Source organism: Perognathus longimembris, chromosome 14 (genome assembly GCF_023159225.1).
Source record: "Perognathus longimembris pacificus isolate PPM17 chromosome 14, ASM2315922v1, whole genome shotgun sequence".
In the NCBI taxonomy this organism is placed as follows: Eukaryota; Metazoa; Chordata; class Mammalia; order Rodentia; family Heteromyidae; genus Perognathus; species Perognathus longimembris.
In genome coordinates, this window is record NC_063174.1 from 56,850,700 (window position 1) to 56,868,277 (window position 17,578).

General features: G+C 39.9%; 1 protein-coding gene across 4 annotated transcripts in view; it reads left to right on the forward strand.

Moving 5' to 3' along the window:
* Papola (poly(A) polymerase alpha) overlaps positions 1 to 17,578 on the forward strand; it is a 63,378-nt gene that overhangs the window by 4,278 nt on the left and 41,522 nt on the right. For all 4 annotated transcript variants that reach the window (XM_048362888.1, XM_048362887.1, XM_048362886.1 and 1 more), the window contains exons 2-6: positions 11,634 to 11,807; positions 12,589 to 12,655; positions 15,028 to 15,109; positions 16,787 to 16,896; positions 17,463 to 17,516. In XM_048362888.1, coding sequence (XP_048218845.1) covers positions 11,634 to 11,807; positions 12,589 to 12,655; positions 15,028 to 15,109; positions 16,787 to 16,896; positions 17,463 to 17,516 — 487 coding nt within the window. The remainder of the gene's footprint in view (positions 1 to 11,633; positions 11,808 to 12,588; positions 12,656 to 15,027; positions 15,110 to 16,786; positions 16,897 to 17,462; positions 17,517 to 17,578) is intronic.

Sequence of the window (17,578 nt, forward strand, 5' to 3'; positions counted from 1 at the left end):
AGTGCAAGCAGAATGTTAGCAAAACCTCCATGTCATCAAACAGGCCTAGTGTAGTGGGTCAACCCTGTCATCCCAGTGGTGTGGGAGGCTGAAGAAGGAAGATTTTGAGTTAGAGGCCTGCTTGGGCTAAATAGATCTTGTTTCAAATAAAAGTTCTTAGTAGACTTCTAGATTTGGGAGCATTACTGGGGTTTGAACCTAAGGGCCTTATACTTGCTATGTAAGTGTTCTATCTCATGACCCTTGCCTCCAGCCTTAATTTTGATTATACTTATGTAGATACATATAATCACATATATAACACTATATATGTAATTATGTGTATGTACATTATATGTATAATACATACATGTGTGTTTGTATGTGATTGTATATTTGTGTATAATAAACTTATGTGTAATATATAGATGCATATTGCATAATGTATATTAATGTAATTAACACATGTATATGGCAGTTCTAAGGTTTGGACTTAGCCTTGCATAAAGTTCTTGATGAAAGTGTGGGGTTTTATTTCAGTGGTAGAGTACTGGCTTAGCATGTTCGGAGCCCTAGGGTTGATATTAGCACTGCAATAACAGCAAAAAAAAGAAATGCTTTCATTGGACCTTGACCCTTGAGGTTGCCTTTAACCAGCTGTAGCAGTGGGAAGAAGAATGATGGTTTTGAGGGAGAGTACTTGAACGATTTGATTTGTGAATTCTCACCAAGCTCCATTTTTAAAAAAGAAATATAATTTTATTATTGTTATTAAGGTGTTATATAGAGGGGTTACCATTTCATAAATCAGGTAACGAGTACATATCTTTTTTGGACAATGTCACTCCTTCCTTTGCTTTCCCCCCAAACTTCATTTTTATCTGAAAGACCAAGTGATGGTTGTTGACTCTTAAATCGGGTATTTAGCACACACTGGAGAATGACATGAGCCTGTCTTTCTAGGAAAGAAACTGTAGTATTTATAGTCAGTAAGGAATAAGAGCTTTCAAGAAAAAATTAGAATTTTGGAAAGCTTGTTTCAGCTGTTGTGAACTCAGCAACAGATTCCCAATACTTCAAGGTGCTTCAGATGGAATTAGTAATGCTAATGAATGTAGGTTTTGGGGGGGATATTACATAGCATGTTGCTATTTGGAAGATACATGTAATTTAGACAATCCAAATTTTCAAAATGACCAGTCATGATGTAAATGATTAAAAGATATATTCAAAATAGAATGTAGGGGGCTGGGAAGATGGCCTAGTGGTAAAATGCTTGCCTTGTATACATGAAGCCCTGGGTTTGATTCCTCAGCACCACAGACACAGAAAAAGTCAGAAGTGGTGCTATGGCTCAAGCGGTAGAATGCTGGCCTTGAGCAAGAAGCCAGGGACAGTGATTAGGCCCTGAGTTCAAACCCCAGGACTGGCAAAAAAGCAAAACAAAACCAAAATAGAATGTAGGCCTCCCCCCCCCCCCCTTTGGGGGTCATGAAGTCTGCCTGGGCGCTGTCTCGCTCTTCACCTCAAGGCTAGTGCTCTACCACTTGAGCCACAGCACCACTTCTGATTTTCTGGTGGTTGATTGGAGATAGGACTTTCCTGTCTGGGCTGACTTTGAAGCCAATCCTCAGATCTCAGCTTCTGGAGTAGTTAGGATTACAGGCATGAGCCACTGGCATCTCGCTATGTAGGTTGTTTTTATGTAACAGTAAGAAAGGTCAGATAGGAGTTTGAGCTAGCCTATTGTAACTAGTTTTTAGGAAACTGCCACTTGTGAGGTTTTGGTATAGTCTGGAAGAAAGCAGTCCAGAATTATCCTAGAAGGCTATTTAAATTTTCAGGCTATTTAAATTTTTTTTGTGTATATACTGGTAGCACCTGAGCTATACAGGCCTGGGAGCTTTCCTCTAGCAGTTTCGCCCAAGGCAAGTGTGCTCTACCACTTGAGCCACAGCTTTACTTCTGGCTTCTTTTTTCATTTTTTTTTTAAATTATAAAAATTATAAAAGTGTTACAGTTCTAAGTTATCTTTATCAACAATTTATTGCATGGGGTTAAATGTAGATGCAGAGGAGAATTCAGTCATATTTGGTTTAGTCAGAATTAAATTTGTAACCCTAGCTACTCTGGAGGCTGAGATTAGAGGATCAGGATTCAAAGCCAGCCTGGGCAGGAAGGTCCATGAGACTCATATCTCCAATTAACCACCAGAAAACCAGAAGTGGTGCTGTGGCTCAAGTGGCAGAGCGCTAGCCTTGTGCTGAAGAGCTGAGGGACAGCACCCAGAGTTCAAGTCCCACAACTGATAGGGGGAGGGGGGGTGTTTGTAATGGGGCGTGGCTCTGCTCATAATAGAGCCTCCAGCTAGTGAGCAAAAGCAAACATCAGATACCAAGTTCAAGTCCCAGTGTTGCACAAAGAAAAATTGGGATTTGTAAATCTGTGAAAGAATGCCATTGTACTTAATTTCTGGGGGGGGGGGTGTTTTTTTCTCACTTTGAAAATTCAGTTAAGGTGTATTTCCTGTTAAGTGAATAAATATTTTAAAAATGCTCTAGTCAGGGTAACAGTGTTTAAAAAGAAATGTACTCTTTACCTTTTGTAACTAACTGCCCTGTTAATCACCTTTACAATAAAATTTTCAAAATGCTCTTGCCCTGAATATTGACATTTGTGCCTGTGTTCTTGTACTGGGGAGGCTGAGGCAGGGGGGTTATATAGTTTGAGGCCTGGCTGGGGGGATCATAGTGAGACTCAAAAAAAGGTTCAGTTGTAATATTTTTGCGGGTGTGGGGGGCAGTCCTCGGGCTTGAACTCAGGGTCTGAGCACTGTCCCTGGCTTCTTGCTCAAGGCCAGCACTCTACCACTTGAGCCACAGCACCACTTTGTATATGTGGTGTAGAGGAATTGAACCCAGGACATTATGTATGCGAGGCAAGCACTCTACCACTAGGCATATTCCCAGCCCCAGTTGTAATTTTTAATGCAATAAATGTTGGTAGACATAACATTTGTAATGGGTCTCTGGGCTCCAAAATGCACCACCATGCCCTACTTGTCTTCCTGTAAGTTTTTATGTAGACTATTTAAATGAATCTCTTTGGTGATAACATACACTATATACTTGTGTATACAGAGTATAACATTAAAAATCTTAGTAATTTTTTTCCTGTTTCTTTTTGTTTGTGCCTGTTTCTTCTGTCTTGAGAAAATCTTATGTTGCTCAGGCTTGCCCTGCACTCCCGGGCAGCTCAGCTTTAAGTAGTCCTCCTCCAGCCTTGTGAGTAGCTGAGAGTACATGTATGCATCAAAGCACCTTTTTTTTTTAACATGTATTTTTAGTAACTGTGTGGTTGCTTAAAGTCATTTATTAGAGATTTTAGGTTGTAGCTCTGGATTGTTGTATAACATTTCTCATTGATGAATGAAGATTTAAGATTTAAGAACAGAAGAGGATTTGTTAGGTGTTTTCTCTTCAGTTAGAGAGATGCCTTGTCTTCTATTATATATTTGTAATACACATTGATCCACAAATCAGTCTTCTGTATTTGATGATAGTTTTAGTAGTTTTGGGATTTTTTTTTTCCCCTTTGGTCAGACATGGGGCTTGAAGTCAGAGCCTGGGTTCTATCCCTGAGCTTCTTTTGCTCAAGGCTAGTGCTCTATCATTGAGTACCTCTTCCAGCCTTTTCTGTTTATGTGGCACTGAGGAATCAAACCCAAGAGCTTCATGTATGCCTAGCACTCTACCACTAAGCCACATTCCCAGCTCTTGGATTCTTTTTTTTTTGCCAGTCCTGGGCCTTGGACTCAGGGCCTGAGCATTGTCTCTGGCTTCTTTTTGTTCAAGGCTAGCACTCTACCACTTGAGCCACAGCGCCACTTCTGGCTTTTCCCATATATGTGGTGCTGAGGAATCGAACCCAGGGCTTCATGTATACGAGACAAGCACTCTTGCCACTAGGCCATATTCCCAGCCCTAGCCCTTGGATTCTTTTTTTTTTTTTTTGCCAGTCCTGGGGCTTGGACTCAGGGCCTGAGCACTGTCCCTGGCTTCTTTTTGCTCAAGGCTAGCACTCTGCCACTTGAGCCACAGCGCCACTTCTGGCCGTTTTCTGTATATGTGGTGCTGGGGAATTGAACCCAGGGCCTCATGTATAGGAGGCAAGCACTCTTGCCACTAGGCCATATCCCCAGCCCCATAGCCCTTGGATTCTTAAACATTAGTATTCTAGTCAGTTTGGTCATAGGAGATGTTTAAATTGTGCTTCCTAGTATTAATGTACATTAATTATGAGTTTTACTATACTTTATTATTTTCCAGTCATGATGTCACTGATTAAAAGATATATTCAAAATAGAATGTAGGCTTCCCCTCCCCCCCCAGTCGTGTGGCTTGAAGTCTTCCAAACACTTTGATATTTTACATTTTCATTGTATTTCCTTCTGTTTATGTACACACACACACATATTTTAGTCCTAGTCCTGGGGCTTGAACTTAGGGCCTGGCTTTCATCCCTGAACTTTTTTTGCTCAAGGCTAGCACTGGAGCTACAACTCTGTTTCTGGCTTTTTTAGTAGGTTACTGGAGATATGAATCTGGCAAACTTTTTCCTATAAGGATTTGGCTTTGAACTGCAATCCTCAGATGTCAGTCTCTTGAGTAGCTAGAATTACAGGAATAAGCCACTGGTACCTGGCTTTAGTCCTTCATTTTTAAGTTTTACTAGACAGGTTGATGCACAAGTGCTGCAAATGGAGTGGATTTTTGCTTCTCACAGCCAATCAAAAGAGAATGCACAAAAGAGGAGCATTTGGAAGTGCCCTTAGGAAGAAAGAGAAAGTAACCTGGCTATTGTAGTAATTGCCCATGTACCATATTTTTCTTGAGTAACCAACCTTAAATTTACAGTTTGGTCTTGAGTTTCACCATACTTTATTTTCATGGAGTGCAGTCTATTGCATCTTTGTTTTTAAGTTTCTTCTGGTGTTTAGTAAATATTGGCTGGATGATCCATCTGTTAAACAGTTTTAAGGATGCAACCAAGCGTTGTGCTTACTTATAATCTCAGCATTATGTACCCCAGTCATTGCAGGAGGCTGAGTAAGAGAAGCTGTGAGTTTGAGGCCAGTTTGGGTTATATAGTGTGATCCTGCCTCAAAAGTCAAATGAGAACTTGGCTTTGCTGGAATTACTTTCAGGCATTCTGAAGAGAATATCTTTTAAGGAGAGAAAAGTTTTCAAAGTATTTTTTTCAAAAATTTATTTTAAAGCTGATGTACCTCTCAGAGGGGTTACAGTTATAAGTTAGGTAAAGAGCACATTTCTTATTGGACAATGTCACCCCATCCCTCGCTCTCTGAAAATATCCTTTACATGTTGTCTTGAATCTGAAAACAACAAGGTCTATGCATCTGTAGTGTGGTTGCCTTGTGATTGTGATAGGATGTGTCTGTAAGTGTATACATACACATTTTACTTCTGATCTAGACTAGATCAAGATTTAATAGGTTTTAAATGTATATTAAGAGGTAGCAGGTAGCATGATATTTACATTGGAGGTGGGTGAATCAAAAAACAGCTATGTGTGGTGCTGTACAACTTAATCCTAGCACTTTGGAAGGAAGACTAAGACAAGATGATTGTGTTTGAACCCAGCCTAGGCTTCAGAGTGAATTACTGTCTCATAAGGAAAACAAAACAAAACAAAAAACAGCAACAAGAAATTAGGATCCTAAAACTAGTTCTTAGAATAGAGCGATTCCCCCCCCCCCTTTATTGAGATTAAGTAACTAAATTTCACAATACACAGTTTAACCTTCCCAATGACGGACATCGTCATTGTAATCTACAAAACTTATGAACTCTACAAGTATCAACAATAAAATAATTTCTTCCAGATTGGGTGATATGTATATGATTTTTTCTTTTTTGAGGGTAAGAATTTGACATTAATTGTTGAACTTTACTTTTTAGAGTAGAGTAACATCTGAAGAAAACTTTTGGCAGCCTGTGGCACTGGTGGCTCACAGAGTCTGAGATCTGAGGATCACGGTTCACAGCCAACCTGGGCAGGGAAAGTCCAGTCCATGAGACTCTTATCTCCCAGTTAACCACCAGAAAACTGGAAGTGGCACTGTGGCTCAAGTGGTAGAGCGCCAGCCTGGAGCTGAAGAGCTCAGGAACCAGTGCCCAGGCCAGGCCCAGATTTCAAGCCCCAAAACCAAAACAAAAACTTGTGGCAAATGTTTCTAGAAAGTGATATACATGAGCTAGGAATCTAATGTGTTGAGAAATGGGAAGAAAAGGTTTGTGTTCCTGGGATTGGCAACTGTCTGGTATACAATTCCACTTGGCAGCCTGTTAGTGAGAGTGCCTATGTGAAATAGAATCTACTTTTTTCTGAAGTTTCTTCTAAATTTCCCAAAATCTAACTGTAACTTTGTTTTGTTAGAAACTGAGCAGCAGTAGGAAGTTGTCATTAGTTTTGTTTGTTTGTTTTGTGCTTGTCCTGGGACTTGAACTGGACCTGAGCACTGTCCCTGAGCTTTTGCTCAAGGCCAGTGCTTACACACAGCTCCACTTACAGTTGTTTCAATGCTTTGTTGGAGGTAAGAGTCTCAAGGACTTTGCTGCCTAGGCTCACTTTGAACTGTGATCCTCAGATCTTAACCTCCTGAGTAGCTGCTGGGATTATGGTGTGAGAGGCATAAGTACCCAGCATGATCATTAATTTTTAATTAACCCTCCCCCCCTTCAGACCTTCTTCAAGTTCCCCACTCTGCCTTGCCCACCACACTTGGCAAAGCATTCTACCACTAAGCTACTTCCCCCCACTCTATCACTAATTTCTAGTGTTAAAAATTTAATGGAGGGCTGGGGATATAGCCTAGTGGCAAGAGTGCCTGCCTCGGATACACGAGGCCCTAGGTTCGATTCCCCAGCACCACATATACAGAAAACGGCCAGAAGCGGCGCTGTGGCTCAAGTGGCAGAGTGCTAGCCTTGAGCGGGAAGAAGCCAGGGACAGTGCTCAGGCCCTGAGTCCAAGGCCCAGGACTGGCCAAAAAAAAAAAAAAAAATTAATGGAAAAATCAATTTCTTCCATTTAAGATAAAATAATACTTATATTTTTACTTGGGGCATTTGGACCTTCAAAAGTCAAAACATCTGGCTTTCTTTTTAAAATTCAGTCCTGGGCTTTGACTCAGGGCCTGGACACTGTTCCTGAGCTTTTCTGCTTAAGGCTAACACTACCACTTCTTGAGTCACAGACCCACTTCTGGTGGTTAATTGGAGAGAGGACATTCAGGGCCAATTGCTGGTGGCTCACACCTGTAATCCTATCTACTCAGGAGGTTGAGATCTTAGTATTTTGGTTCAAAACGAGCCCAGGCAGGAAAGTCGGTAAGACTTTTTTTTGTGTGTGCCAGTCCTGCTGCTTGAACTCAGGGCCTGGGCACTGTCCCTAAGCTTCTTTTGCTCAAGGCTTGTATTCTACCACTTGAGCCACAGCGCCACTTCTGACTTGTTCAGTTTATGTGGTACTGAACCCAGGGCTTCATGCATGCTAGGCAGGCACTCTACCACTGAGCCACATTCCCAGACTGGGAGACTTATCTCCCATAAAGTACTCAGAAAAGACCAAAGTGGCACTGTGTTCAAGTGATAGAGCTCTAGCCTTGAACCAAAGACAATCAGGGACAGTTCCTAGGGCCTTTTCTGTCCCAGGTGGCTTTGTTGAACCACATTCCTCAGATATCAGCCTCCTGAGTTGCTAGGATTACAGGTATGAGCCTCCAGTACCCAGCTTGTCATGCTTTTATTAGAAACAGTATGATTCAGAAAATGTTTTTGTTTGGTTGCAATTTACTTACTTTATACAGGTTTTTGAGTTGTGTATACATAAACATCTAGGTTTAAGTTACATACTTTTCCCCCTTGAATTGGGTGAAACAGTTATGTTAACTCTTAATGTGGAGGCTACATAAGAAACTACATTTTGAATGAAGTAAATACAAATTTTAATGTGGATATGACTTAGTTCTAGGCAGTCTTGTACATAGCAAAGCCTGTCTCAACTTTCCCTCTTTTTCCCTTCCAAATGTTCATGTGGAGCTTTACATAGACATTTGTATTTTTTCCAATTAGGGTGAGAAACTTGGTGAATTTTTAAACGTGAACCAGTATCACGATTTTCTGTTAAGATTTAAGTCAACAAGCATTGTTTGGTGTATATGTATGTGTGTGATAATGAAAACTGGATTTGAGGATGAAAGCAATTAAGTCCAAGGTGAATGGGTATTCATATTTTATTAATGACTCCAGCTACACCGTAGGGACGTTAACTCAATCATAATGGAGAAAAGTGAAGAAAAACATGACTTGCACAAAACACAAATACAACTTTATTTTTTGATGCTATAAAATTGTGATTTGTGCTTGTACTTCAGGCTCTACGTGCTTGAAGCAAGTCTAGATTAGACAGAATGAACTCTAAACTTCACTTTTCATTTTTATTTTTCCTTAGATTAAAACATGAGATCTGGGGGGATAAGTGTCTGGGAATTACAACACTCTGGGAAGCTAAGAATTATAAGTTTGGTGGCAGCATGGCTGCATAGCATAGCAAGACCTTGCCTCAAAGAAAAATTATTTAGGAAAGCATTAATAACTTCAGTGTAACCAAGGAATATAGTTTAGTTGGAGAAATCCCATGAAGCAATGGCCAACACAGAGAATACATACATCAGCTAGGCTATGTGGTGAGTGTGCTTTGTAGCAGACACTTCAAAAATAAGGTATTTTGAACTTAAAAACAATAAGTATCTTTTGTTCTTGGAACTACAACAGAGAAAAAATGCACAAGGAAACTTGAGGTATTGGGTGTGATTACCTTGATTATGGTGATGAAAACACAAGTGTGTATGTCTACTCCATCAAGTTGTATACATTAATTATACTTAGGAATTTTAATATACCAGTTATGCCCTAATAAAGCTGGAAAAGGTAAGCTTTCAGAAACCAAGTAAATATTATACTGTAAAGGAATGTTATGAAAATGGAGAACTGAAAAAAAAATAGGCTGGACTCAATCGTCAGCAGGCTAGGATTGTTTATTGCCAGTGAGGGCCACAGACCTTCCGCCGGTTTAGAAGTTGTACCAGGGATTGGGTTTTGGAGCTGGGTTTATATGGGTCTTAAGAAGGAAACAAAGGAGTAAAAATCAGGCTGTAAATTACTGGGGGCCTAGGGACACGGACTTTCAGCTAGGCCTAGGTTAGAATAACCTGCTTGTGGACAGGCATGTGGTCAAGCCTGTTGGTGTGCACCTGGTGTCTTGCTTGACCTGAGGGAGTAAGGTGGGAGTCAGTCCTTCAATGGTATTTGGAGGCCCACCTTTTGTTTTTTGTTTTTACCAGTCTTGGAGCTTGAACTATGGGGCTTGGGCTCTGTCCCTGAGCTGCTTTTTGCTCAAGGCTTAAAGCTCTACCACTTGAGCCACAGCACCATTTCTGACCTTTTCTGAGTAGTTTATTAGAGATAAGATCTCACAGACTTTTCCTGCCTGGGCTGGCTTCAAACCACAATCCTTAGATCTCAGCCTCCTAAGTAGCTAGGATTACAGGCGGTGCCTGTGGCCTTGGCCACTTGCCCTTTTTTTTCCCCACCCTTTTGTCTGAGACAAGAATTTGGACTCTGTATCTGATGATTTTCACTCATTGGCTGGCTCTCTACCTCCTGAGTCATGCTTGTCTTTATTGTGTCAGTTTTGAAGAACTCTTTTTGTTGTTTTTTGTTTTGTTCTCTAAAATAAACTCTGTAATTACACATTTGTGTCTTGTGTGTGTTATTTGTGGACTAAGAAACCCCTCCATGTTCCTAGGTACAGACTATTATGTTCTGGCTGTTGATGAGGCCTAGACAGTTTAGTTCAGGAGCTTAGACCATGGTTGTATTCGTTCCTCACTACACCTTCATACAGGGACAAGTCACTGAGTGGTTGAGCAATCCATAGATTGCTTGATTTCAAAGGAGCAAGGCTCTGTTCCCATCTGTAAGGGCTGGGGTACAGCACAGGTTGAGGGGCATGTTGGACACCTGGCTCAGCAGGCTCCAAGCTTTCCCCACTGAGGGCTTAGTCAAGTTACTCTTGAAAATGTGTTCCTTAGCTGAACCTGTGCCTATCCCAGCAGCCATGGATGACATCTGCATCATGAGACCCCTGGCTGGCCACACAGTGCTTGCTGAGGATGATGAGTGTGTGAAGGGTGGGCAAGAGGATACAAAGACTGGTGGTTGACTGCCTATCCAGATTGTTGGGGTGCAGTGTTTTGGCTCACTCAAGGCATGATGGCAGTTAATAAATTATGTAGTAACCAAGATATTGTGAAGAATTTAACTGTATTTAATGTGTATCTTAAGCTTAGATTCTCCATAGGTTTGGAACATAAAACTTACTGTGCCTTTGAAAAATGATCAGCTTTGTGAGTTAACATCATAGCCTTGCACAGCCAGGCAGTATCTTAGTAGGAAGAAGTAGTCCTACATGAATTAATTAGTTGCTGAAAGATAATTAATAAATGAGGTTTATATTTATATAAATGAGATTTATGTTTATTCAATAACCATTAGTTTAGTCTGAGTCAAAGGTGAGACATTATGTAAATAGACCAGGAAGCCTTGACCAGAAGTTAATACAAAACAATGACTAGTTTTATAATGAGCACTCTGAACTTCCTGACATCTTATAGGTCTCTGCTGAGATCAGAAGACAAAAGAGCCCATCAGTCACAGTGAAGACCTGAACCAAGTGGATGTCATGGGACTTACTATGTAACATTGCCCTTTAGCAGTGAGCTTTATTCTTTGAGTCAGATAAGTTCCATTTGAGAAGTATCCATGTATTTACATTTATATTGGCAATATGGCATTTTTGGTAGAATGAGAGTGTAAAAGATTTTGGTTCCTTTTCCAATAGGTAACATTCTTAAAAACTTTTATTTATTTTTATTTTTGGTGCCAGTCCTGGGGTTTAAAGTCAGGGATTGGGCACTGTTCCTGAGCTTCAAAGCTAGTGATCTACCACTTTGAGCCAAAGTGCCACTTCTGGCTTTCTGGTGGTTAATAGGAGGAGATAAGAGTCTCACATAGACTTCCCTGCTTGGACTGACTTTGAACCATGATCCTCAGATCTCAGCCTCCTGACTAGCTAGAATTCAGAGGCACGAGCCACTGGTGCCCAGATTAAAAAGTATTATTTTGTATTGCATTTTCCTCTAATAATGTGTTTAATCTAGGTTTTTTTTAATGGTTTTTCCTGTTTTTAATATTTAGGTAATGACAAAGTTAAAATCCTTGGGGGGATGAGAAGTAATTTCCTTTTGGCCATTTGCTTTAGGTTACTTTTTAAAAGGAAGACAAAATAAATGTCTTTGAAAATAAACATTTGGAGCCAGGTGTGGGGGTGATGAGTTCAAGACTAGCTTATGTTTCATAGTGGGACCCTATCTCAAAGTGAAAACTTGGGTGTTTGGCATGGAACCAACTTTAGAAATGCATTCTTTACTGAAGTAGCCTTTTTAAGTCATGGATTGTTTTCAAATTGCAGAATTTTGGGGCAGTAATTTTACCCAATTCCATTTTTAGTCCAGTTACAACGCAGGGATCACAGCAAACACAGACATCACAGAAGCACTATGGCATTACTTCTCCTATCAGCTTAGCAGCCCCCAAGGAGACTGACTGCATACTTACACAGAAACTGATTGAGACATTGAAGCCCTTTGGGGTATTTGAAGAAGAAGAGGAGCTACAGCGCAGGTAAGATGTGTGCATTTTTAGTTTGTGGTACTGAAATTAATTTTGAGACATGTTTTACTCAGAAAATCAGTTAGGTTATTCTCCCAAATCTTTGCTTCAGAAAAAAATAGTTAACTTAATTTTTCTATGTGGAATTCTCTTCCCTTGATTTTCACTTTTTTCTTGGCATTGTTTGGACTTGAACTCAAAAGTGTAAGTGTAAACTTAGCTGAATTTTGATGATTGATGTTTTTGGTTATTGTAGTGTAGAGTTGTCAGCAAAGGGATGCCTTACCTAGTGCAATAGTGTCTGTACAAAGCTAATTACTGTATGTTTCTAATCACTTACAATGTAAGCTTTAATAGTATGATAGTGTATACCAGCACTTGGGAGGCTGAGGCAAGAGGATCATGAGTTTGAGGCCAGCCTGGGCTACATATAGCAAGACACTGTCTGAAAGAATGTAAAATAAGCTGGATTCTGGTGGCTCATGCCTGTAATTCTAGTTACTCAAGAGTCTTGAGATCTGAGGATCATGGTTCAAAGCCATTTGGGGCAGAAAAGTCCTTGAGACTTTTCAGTTTATCACAGAAAAGTCTAGAAATGGCTCTGTGGCTCCAGTGGTAGAGTGCTAGCCTTGGGCAAAGAGCTCAGGAACCCTGCCCTGGTCCAAAGTTATAGCCCCAGGACCTGCCCCAAAAAGGTAAAAGATAAGAAGCTACATATTTACAACCTTTATTTTGATTAGTAATGATACTGAATAGCAAACAGTTTGATACTTGATAATTGCTTTTTCAACAGGATTTTAATTTTGGGAAAATTAAATAACCTAGTAAAAGAGTGGATACGAGAAATCAGTGAAAGCAAGGTAAGGTGACTTTCTTGTATACAAAGTAATTTGTAATGTAGCGAAATGAACATAGCTATAACTGATATAACTTCATCTGGTCTTCTTTGCATAGATTTAACATCTTCATTGTGGAGTTCATTGTATTCTATTGGTAACAGATTTTGTATTTTGCCTCTTAATAATTTGAAAGCAAGAAACACTGAACTGAGGTTTTTGTTCTTTTAGGTGGTAAGTACTTTTTGATAACATGATTTAAAAGTTGGTCTTAGTAATTTTGAACTCTGTTCTTCAGAGACGCAACAGATATTTCCCTAGTTAAGTAGATGTATGTATGTATGTATGTATGTTTGTATGTATGTATGTTGTGGGCTTGTACTCAGGGCCCGGGCACTGTGCCTGAGCCTCTTTGTGCTCAAGGCTAGCACTTCTGCATAGTACCATTTCTGGTTTTTTGAGTGGTTAATTGGAGATAAGAGTCTCATGGGGATTTTTCTGCCCAGGCTGGCTTCGAACTGTGATCCTCAGAACTCACCCTCCTGAGTAGCTAGGATTACTAGTGTGAGCCACCAGTACCTGGCACATATTTTCATTTTTGTTCATACTTCTGTTGGTAGTGTTTGCTGTTGTTGAAGTTTTTTTTTTTTTTTTTTTTTTTTTTTTTTTTGCCAGCCCTGAGGCTTGAATTCAGGGCCTAGGCACTGCCTCTTGAGCTTCTTTTGCTTAAGGTTAGCACTCTATCACTTTTGAGCCACAGCAGAACTGGCTTTTTCTGTTTATGTGGTACTGAGGAATTGAATCCAGGGCTTCATGCATGCTAGGCAGCACTCTACTGCTAAGCCTCATTCCCAGTCTGAGGGGTTATTTTTTATGTACTGGTACTGAATACAGACTTTGTTACACCAAGCAATTAGGAAGTAGAGCAAATACTGACCTAGCACTTGTTGAATACTGCGCCTCAATTGGACATTATCCTTATGACCATGGTCGTTAAGCACCCAGCATAATGTTACTTCGTCCTCCTGCTGGCAATAGGAAATGAGTTTTAAATACTTTGCTTTCTTTTGTGTGTTTGTGTGCTGACACTGGGACTTGAACCTAAGTCCTAGGTGCTGGCCCTGAGCTTTTTGTGCTCAAGGCTAGCTAGCACTCTACCACTTGAGCTGAAGCTCTACTGCCTGCTTTTTTGGTGGTTAATTGGAGATGAGTCTTGACTTTCCTGCATAGGCTGGCTTCAAACTGTGATCTTCAGATCTCAGCCTCCTGAGAGGCGAGTGTTACAGGTGCAATCCACTGGCACTAGGCCACCGCTTTGCTTTCTGGCGTTTGTACTCTTTCTGAGCAAAAAAAACCATCAGTAAGTTTACTTCTTGGAAAAATCATCCCATCAAAGCCCTTTTAAAGTAGTATTGGTAAGTCTTCACATAATACTTTGTTAAAAATTGAATAAATTTCAAATTAATCTCTAAAGTGGTAGTATTTTTTAAAGCACTTACAGATGTATGTTCTGTTTTTTTTTTTTTGCCAGTCCTGGGCCTTGGACTCAGGGCCTGGGCACTGTCCCTGGTTTCTTTTTGCTCAAGGCTAGCACTCTGCCACTTGAGCCACAGCGCCACTTCTGGCCATTTTCTATATATGTGGTGCTGGGGAATCGAAACCAGGGCTTCATGTATATAAGGCAGGCGCTCTTGCCACTAGACCATATTCCTAGCCCCAGATGTATGTTTAAATAATCTGTAAATCTCCTGTAGTCTTGATTTTTTTCCTCCCTTTTGAGATGAGGTTTTGCTGTGTTGCTGGTACTGCCTCCTGGGCTCAGCTGACCCTGTATGTCGGCTCCGGTCAGTGTAGCTGTGGCGGCGTGCATGTGCCACTGTGTCTGGCAGTGGCCACTGCTGCTGCTGCTTCCAACCACTTTACTTATACTGGTCCTGGGGCTTGATTTTAGGGCTTGGGCTCTCTTCCTAAACTTCTTTTGCTCAAGGTCTAGTTCTCTACCCCTTGAGCCACAGCGCCATTTCTGACTTTTTTGCATGGGGAGAGGGAAAGGTGATGTCAGTTTATTGGAGATGAAAGTCTCATGGACTTGTGCCTAGGCTGGTTTTGAATGGGGAACCTCAGATCTCAAGTCTTCTGAGTAGGATTACAGGCGTGAACCACTGGTGCCTAACTGCTGCTTTTTTTTTTTTTCCTTCAAAGTTGCAAGCTGCATGTGGTGGTAAACTTCTGTAATTCTAGCACTGGGGAAGCTGAATATAGAAGATCTTGATTTTAAGATGAACCTAGGCTATATTAATAAGACCTTGCCTAAGCAAACAAATAAATGTGGAGTTTCATTTGGTCCAGTTTTCTTTGTGTTCCACTAACAACGATGGCTTTGTTTGCTTCAACAGAATCTTCCACAATCTGTAATTGAAAATGTTGGAGGAAAAATCTTTACATTTGGGTCTTACAGATTAGGGGTGCACACAAAAGGTAAGTACTGGTTTCTTTATCTTGAATAAATAAATTTATTTCTTGAAATTACAATATCATTTTTAGTTTCTTAAGAATTATGTACAAGCTTAGGTTTGCATAGAAGAGGGTACTTCAAAGAGTCTAAATTTGTTAAGAAGAATGATACAAGATTTTACCTGCAACAGCCCAAGTAATATAATTGTGTAATCAAATTTAGTTCCTCCGTAAAAGCTGGTGACCCTGGAATATGTAGGTACAGAACTTTTTCCCTTTCAAATTCTCCACCAGAGAATGATAGTCTTAGTTTCCTTCCACTTAGAAATTATAATAAAAATGAATTATGCCTTTTAAATGAACTATGGTGGAGTTTCTTCTCCTCATACTTTGGTTACAGACAAAATAAATTGCTTTGCAAAACCAAAGTATTGTATATCTTTGGCCACTGATAATTATGGTGAACATTTTCTTAGTTTCCCTTGTAGCTAGCTATTCTGTGCAGATAAATAGACAATAAAATGTTGTCAAGGCAGAGAACATTAATGAATTCTTTTTACTAGGCACTGAGTTAAGCTCTTAGTCATCATCTTATTTCTCACAGTACTTTTGTTCTCACATAACAAGTAGGGACCTGAGATTTAAAGTGGCAATGACACTGAACAATTTCTTCTGTCCACCTACTGACAGAACCAGTAGATAAAGCTTAGGTAATATGAGAGGCAACTTTAATGCCGAATCTTGCCTCTTTCTTCCTGTTGTGCTGAGACTTCTAGAGAGAAGTAGTAAACCTCTTTACTACTACTGAGCTACTACATCCTCAGCTCTTAAGTTTTTTTGAAACAGTACATAGCACTCAGTCCTTGAAAGTATAATCCTTTTCCTTTGTCTCCTGGATGCTGGGATCACAAGACTGTCACAATGCCTGGCCTGGTTGGCTTAAAACTGGTTAGCAATGAAGTATTCTGTGTTCTGGAATTCTTTCCTGACTGAAACGTCTATTAAAGCTTTGATATGCCTTGTATTTTTATTTTATTTGTTTGTTTGTTTATTTTTTTGGCCAGTTCTGGGCCTTGGACTCAGGGACTGAGCACTGTCCCTGGCTTCTTTTTGCTCAAGGCCACTTGAGCCACAGCGCCACTTCTGGCCATTTTCTATATATGTGGTGCTGGGGAACCGAATCCTGGGCAAGCACTCTTGCCACTAGGCTATATTCCCAGCCTTGCCCTTTTTGAACACAGTAAATATCTAGCTTTCAGAGTGTTGCTTATCTTTTAGAACAAATGACTGTGTTGACCTGATGCCAAGTAGATCTCTTTTTATGATCCTAGTTACCAATGTTAGCCCTACTGTTTTAGCAGAGGTTTTGATAAACATCAGCCACAGAGTGTATAGAAGGAAGCCATTTTTTGTTTAATGAATGTGCCTGTGATTAGTGACATGATAATACTTGATGTGTGCTTGCCTGTTTTCCTAAGGATCCTCACAGTATGTTTGGGATACTTCAGGGAGTTAAATGCCCCACTGATTAGAAATATTTTTGCTTTTTTTTGAAATGTTTAATTACAATTCTGCTGAATTTTTAGAGGTTACCAGTGTAATGTTAGATATTCTTCACATTAAATATTGCCATGATAAGATGCAGAATAATTTTATTGTAATAGTGGTTAATAGGATTGATTTTTTTTTTTCTTCCCCAAGGTGCTGATATTGATGCATTGTGTGTTGCACCAAGACATGTTGATCGAAGTGACTTTTTCACCTCATTCTATGATAAGTTGAAGTTACAGGAAGAAGTGAAAGATTTAAGAGTATGTAAATGTTTGGAGATGAGATGAAAGTTGTTGTTAAAGTTCATGTAGTCAGTTGGATGAATTTTATGGAATAGCTGTCATTTATTGAGCTGGTCCAATTGGCCAGGCAATTTTAAGCACTTAATGTGTTTGCCTTTCACCCTTTATAACAAGCCTGAAATCACAACATGTGAGCTCTTTACAGATTAGGAAGTGTAGGCAAACAGTATGTAGACTAAATAAGCTAGGAACAGTCACACATCTCATCAAAGACAGCAATTAAGGATTTGAACCCTAGAGCCTAGAATCTTAAAGCTAGTTTCTGAGGAATTTGTTTTGTGTAAGAAAATATACTTAACTGTTTGAATAATTGCAAGTATTTAAAAGTACTAAAAGGGCTAGGGGCATAAGTAGCTCAGTGGTAGAGCATTACCATGATGGTGATAAGCCCTGGAATAATGCTTAAAACATCGAGTTCAGTTCCTAATACTGAAAGTAAGAAAATGGCAGCAACAGTAAAGGTATAACAGCAATATGAAACTAATGTATATTGAAATGAATAAACTTGATTGCTTTTATTGTAGGCCGTTGAAGAGGCATTTGTACCAGTTATCAAACTCTGTTTTGATGGCATAGAGGTAAGTTATAAATTTACACGGACAGTTGTTACGCATTGTTAGGAATTTTGATCAGTGTAGGT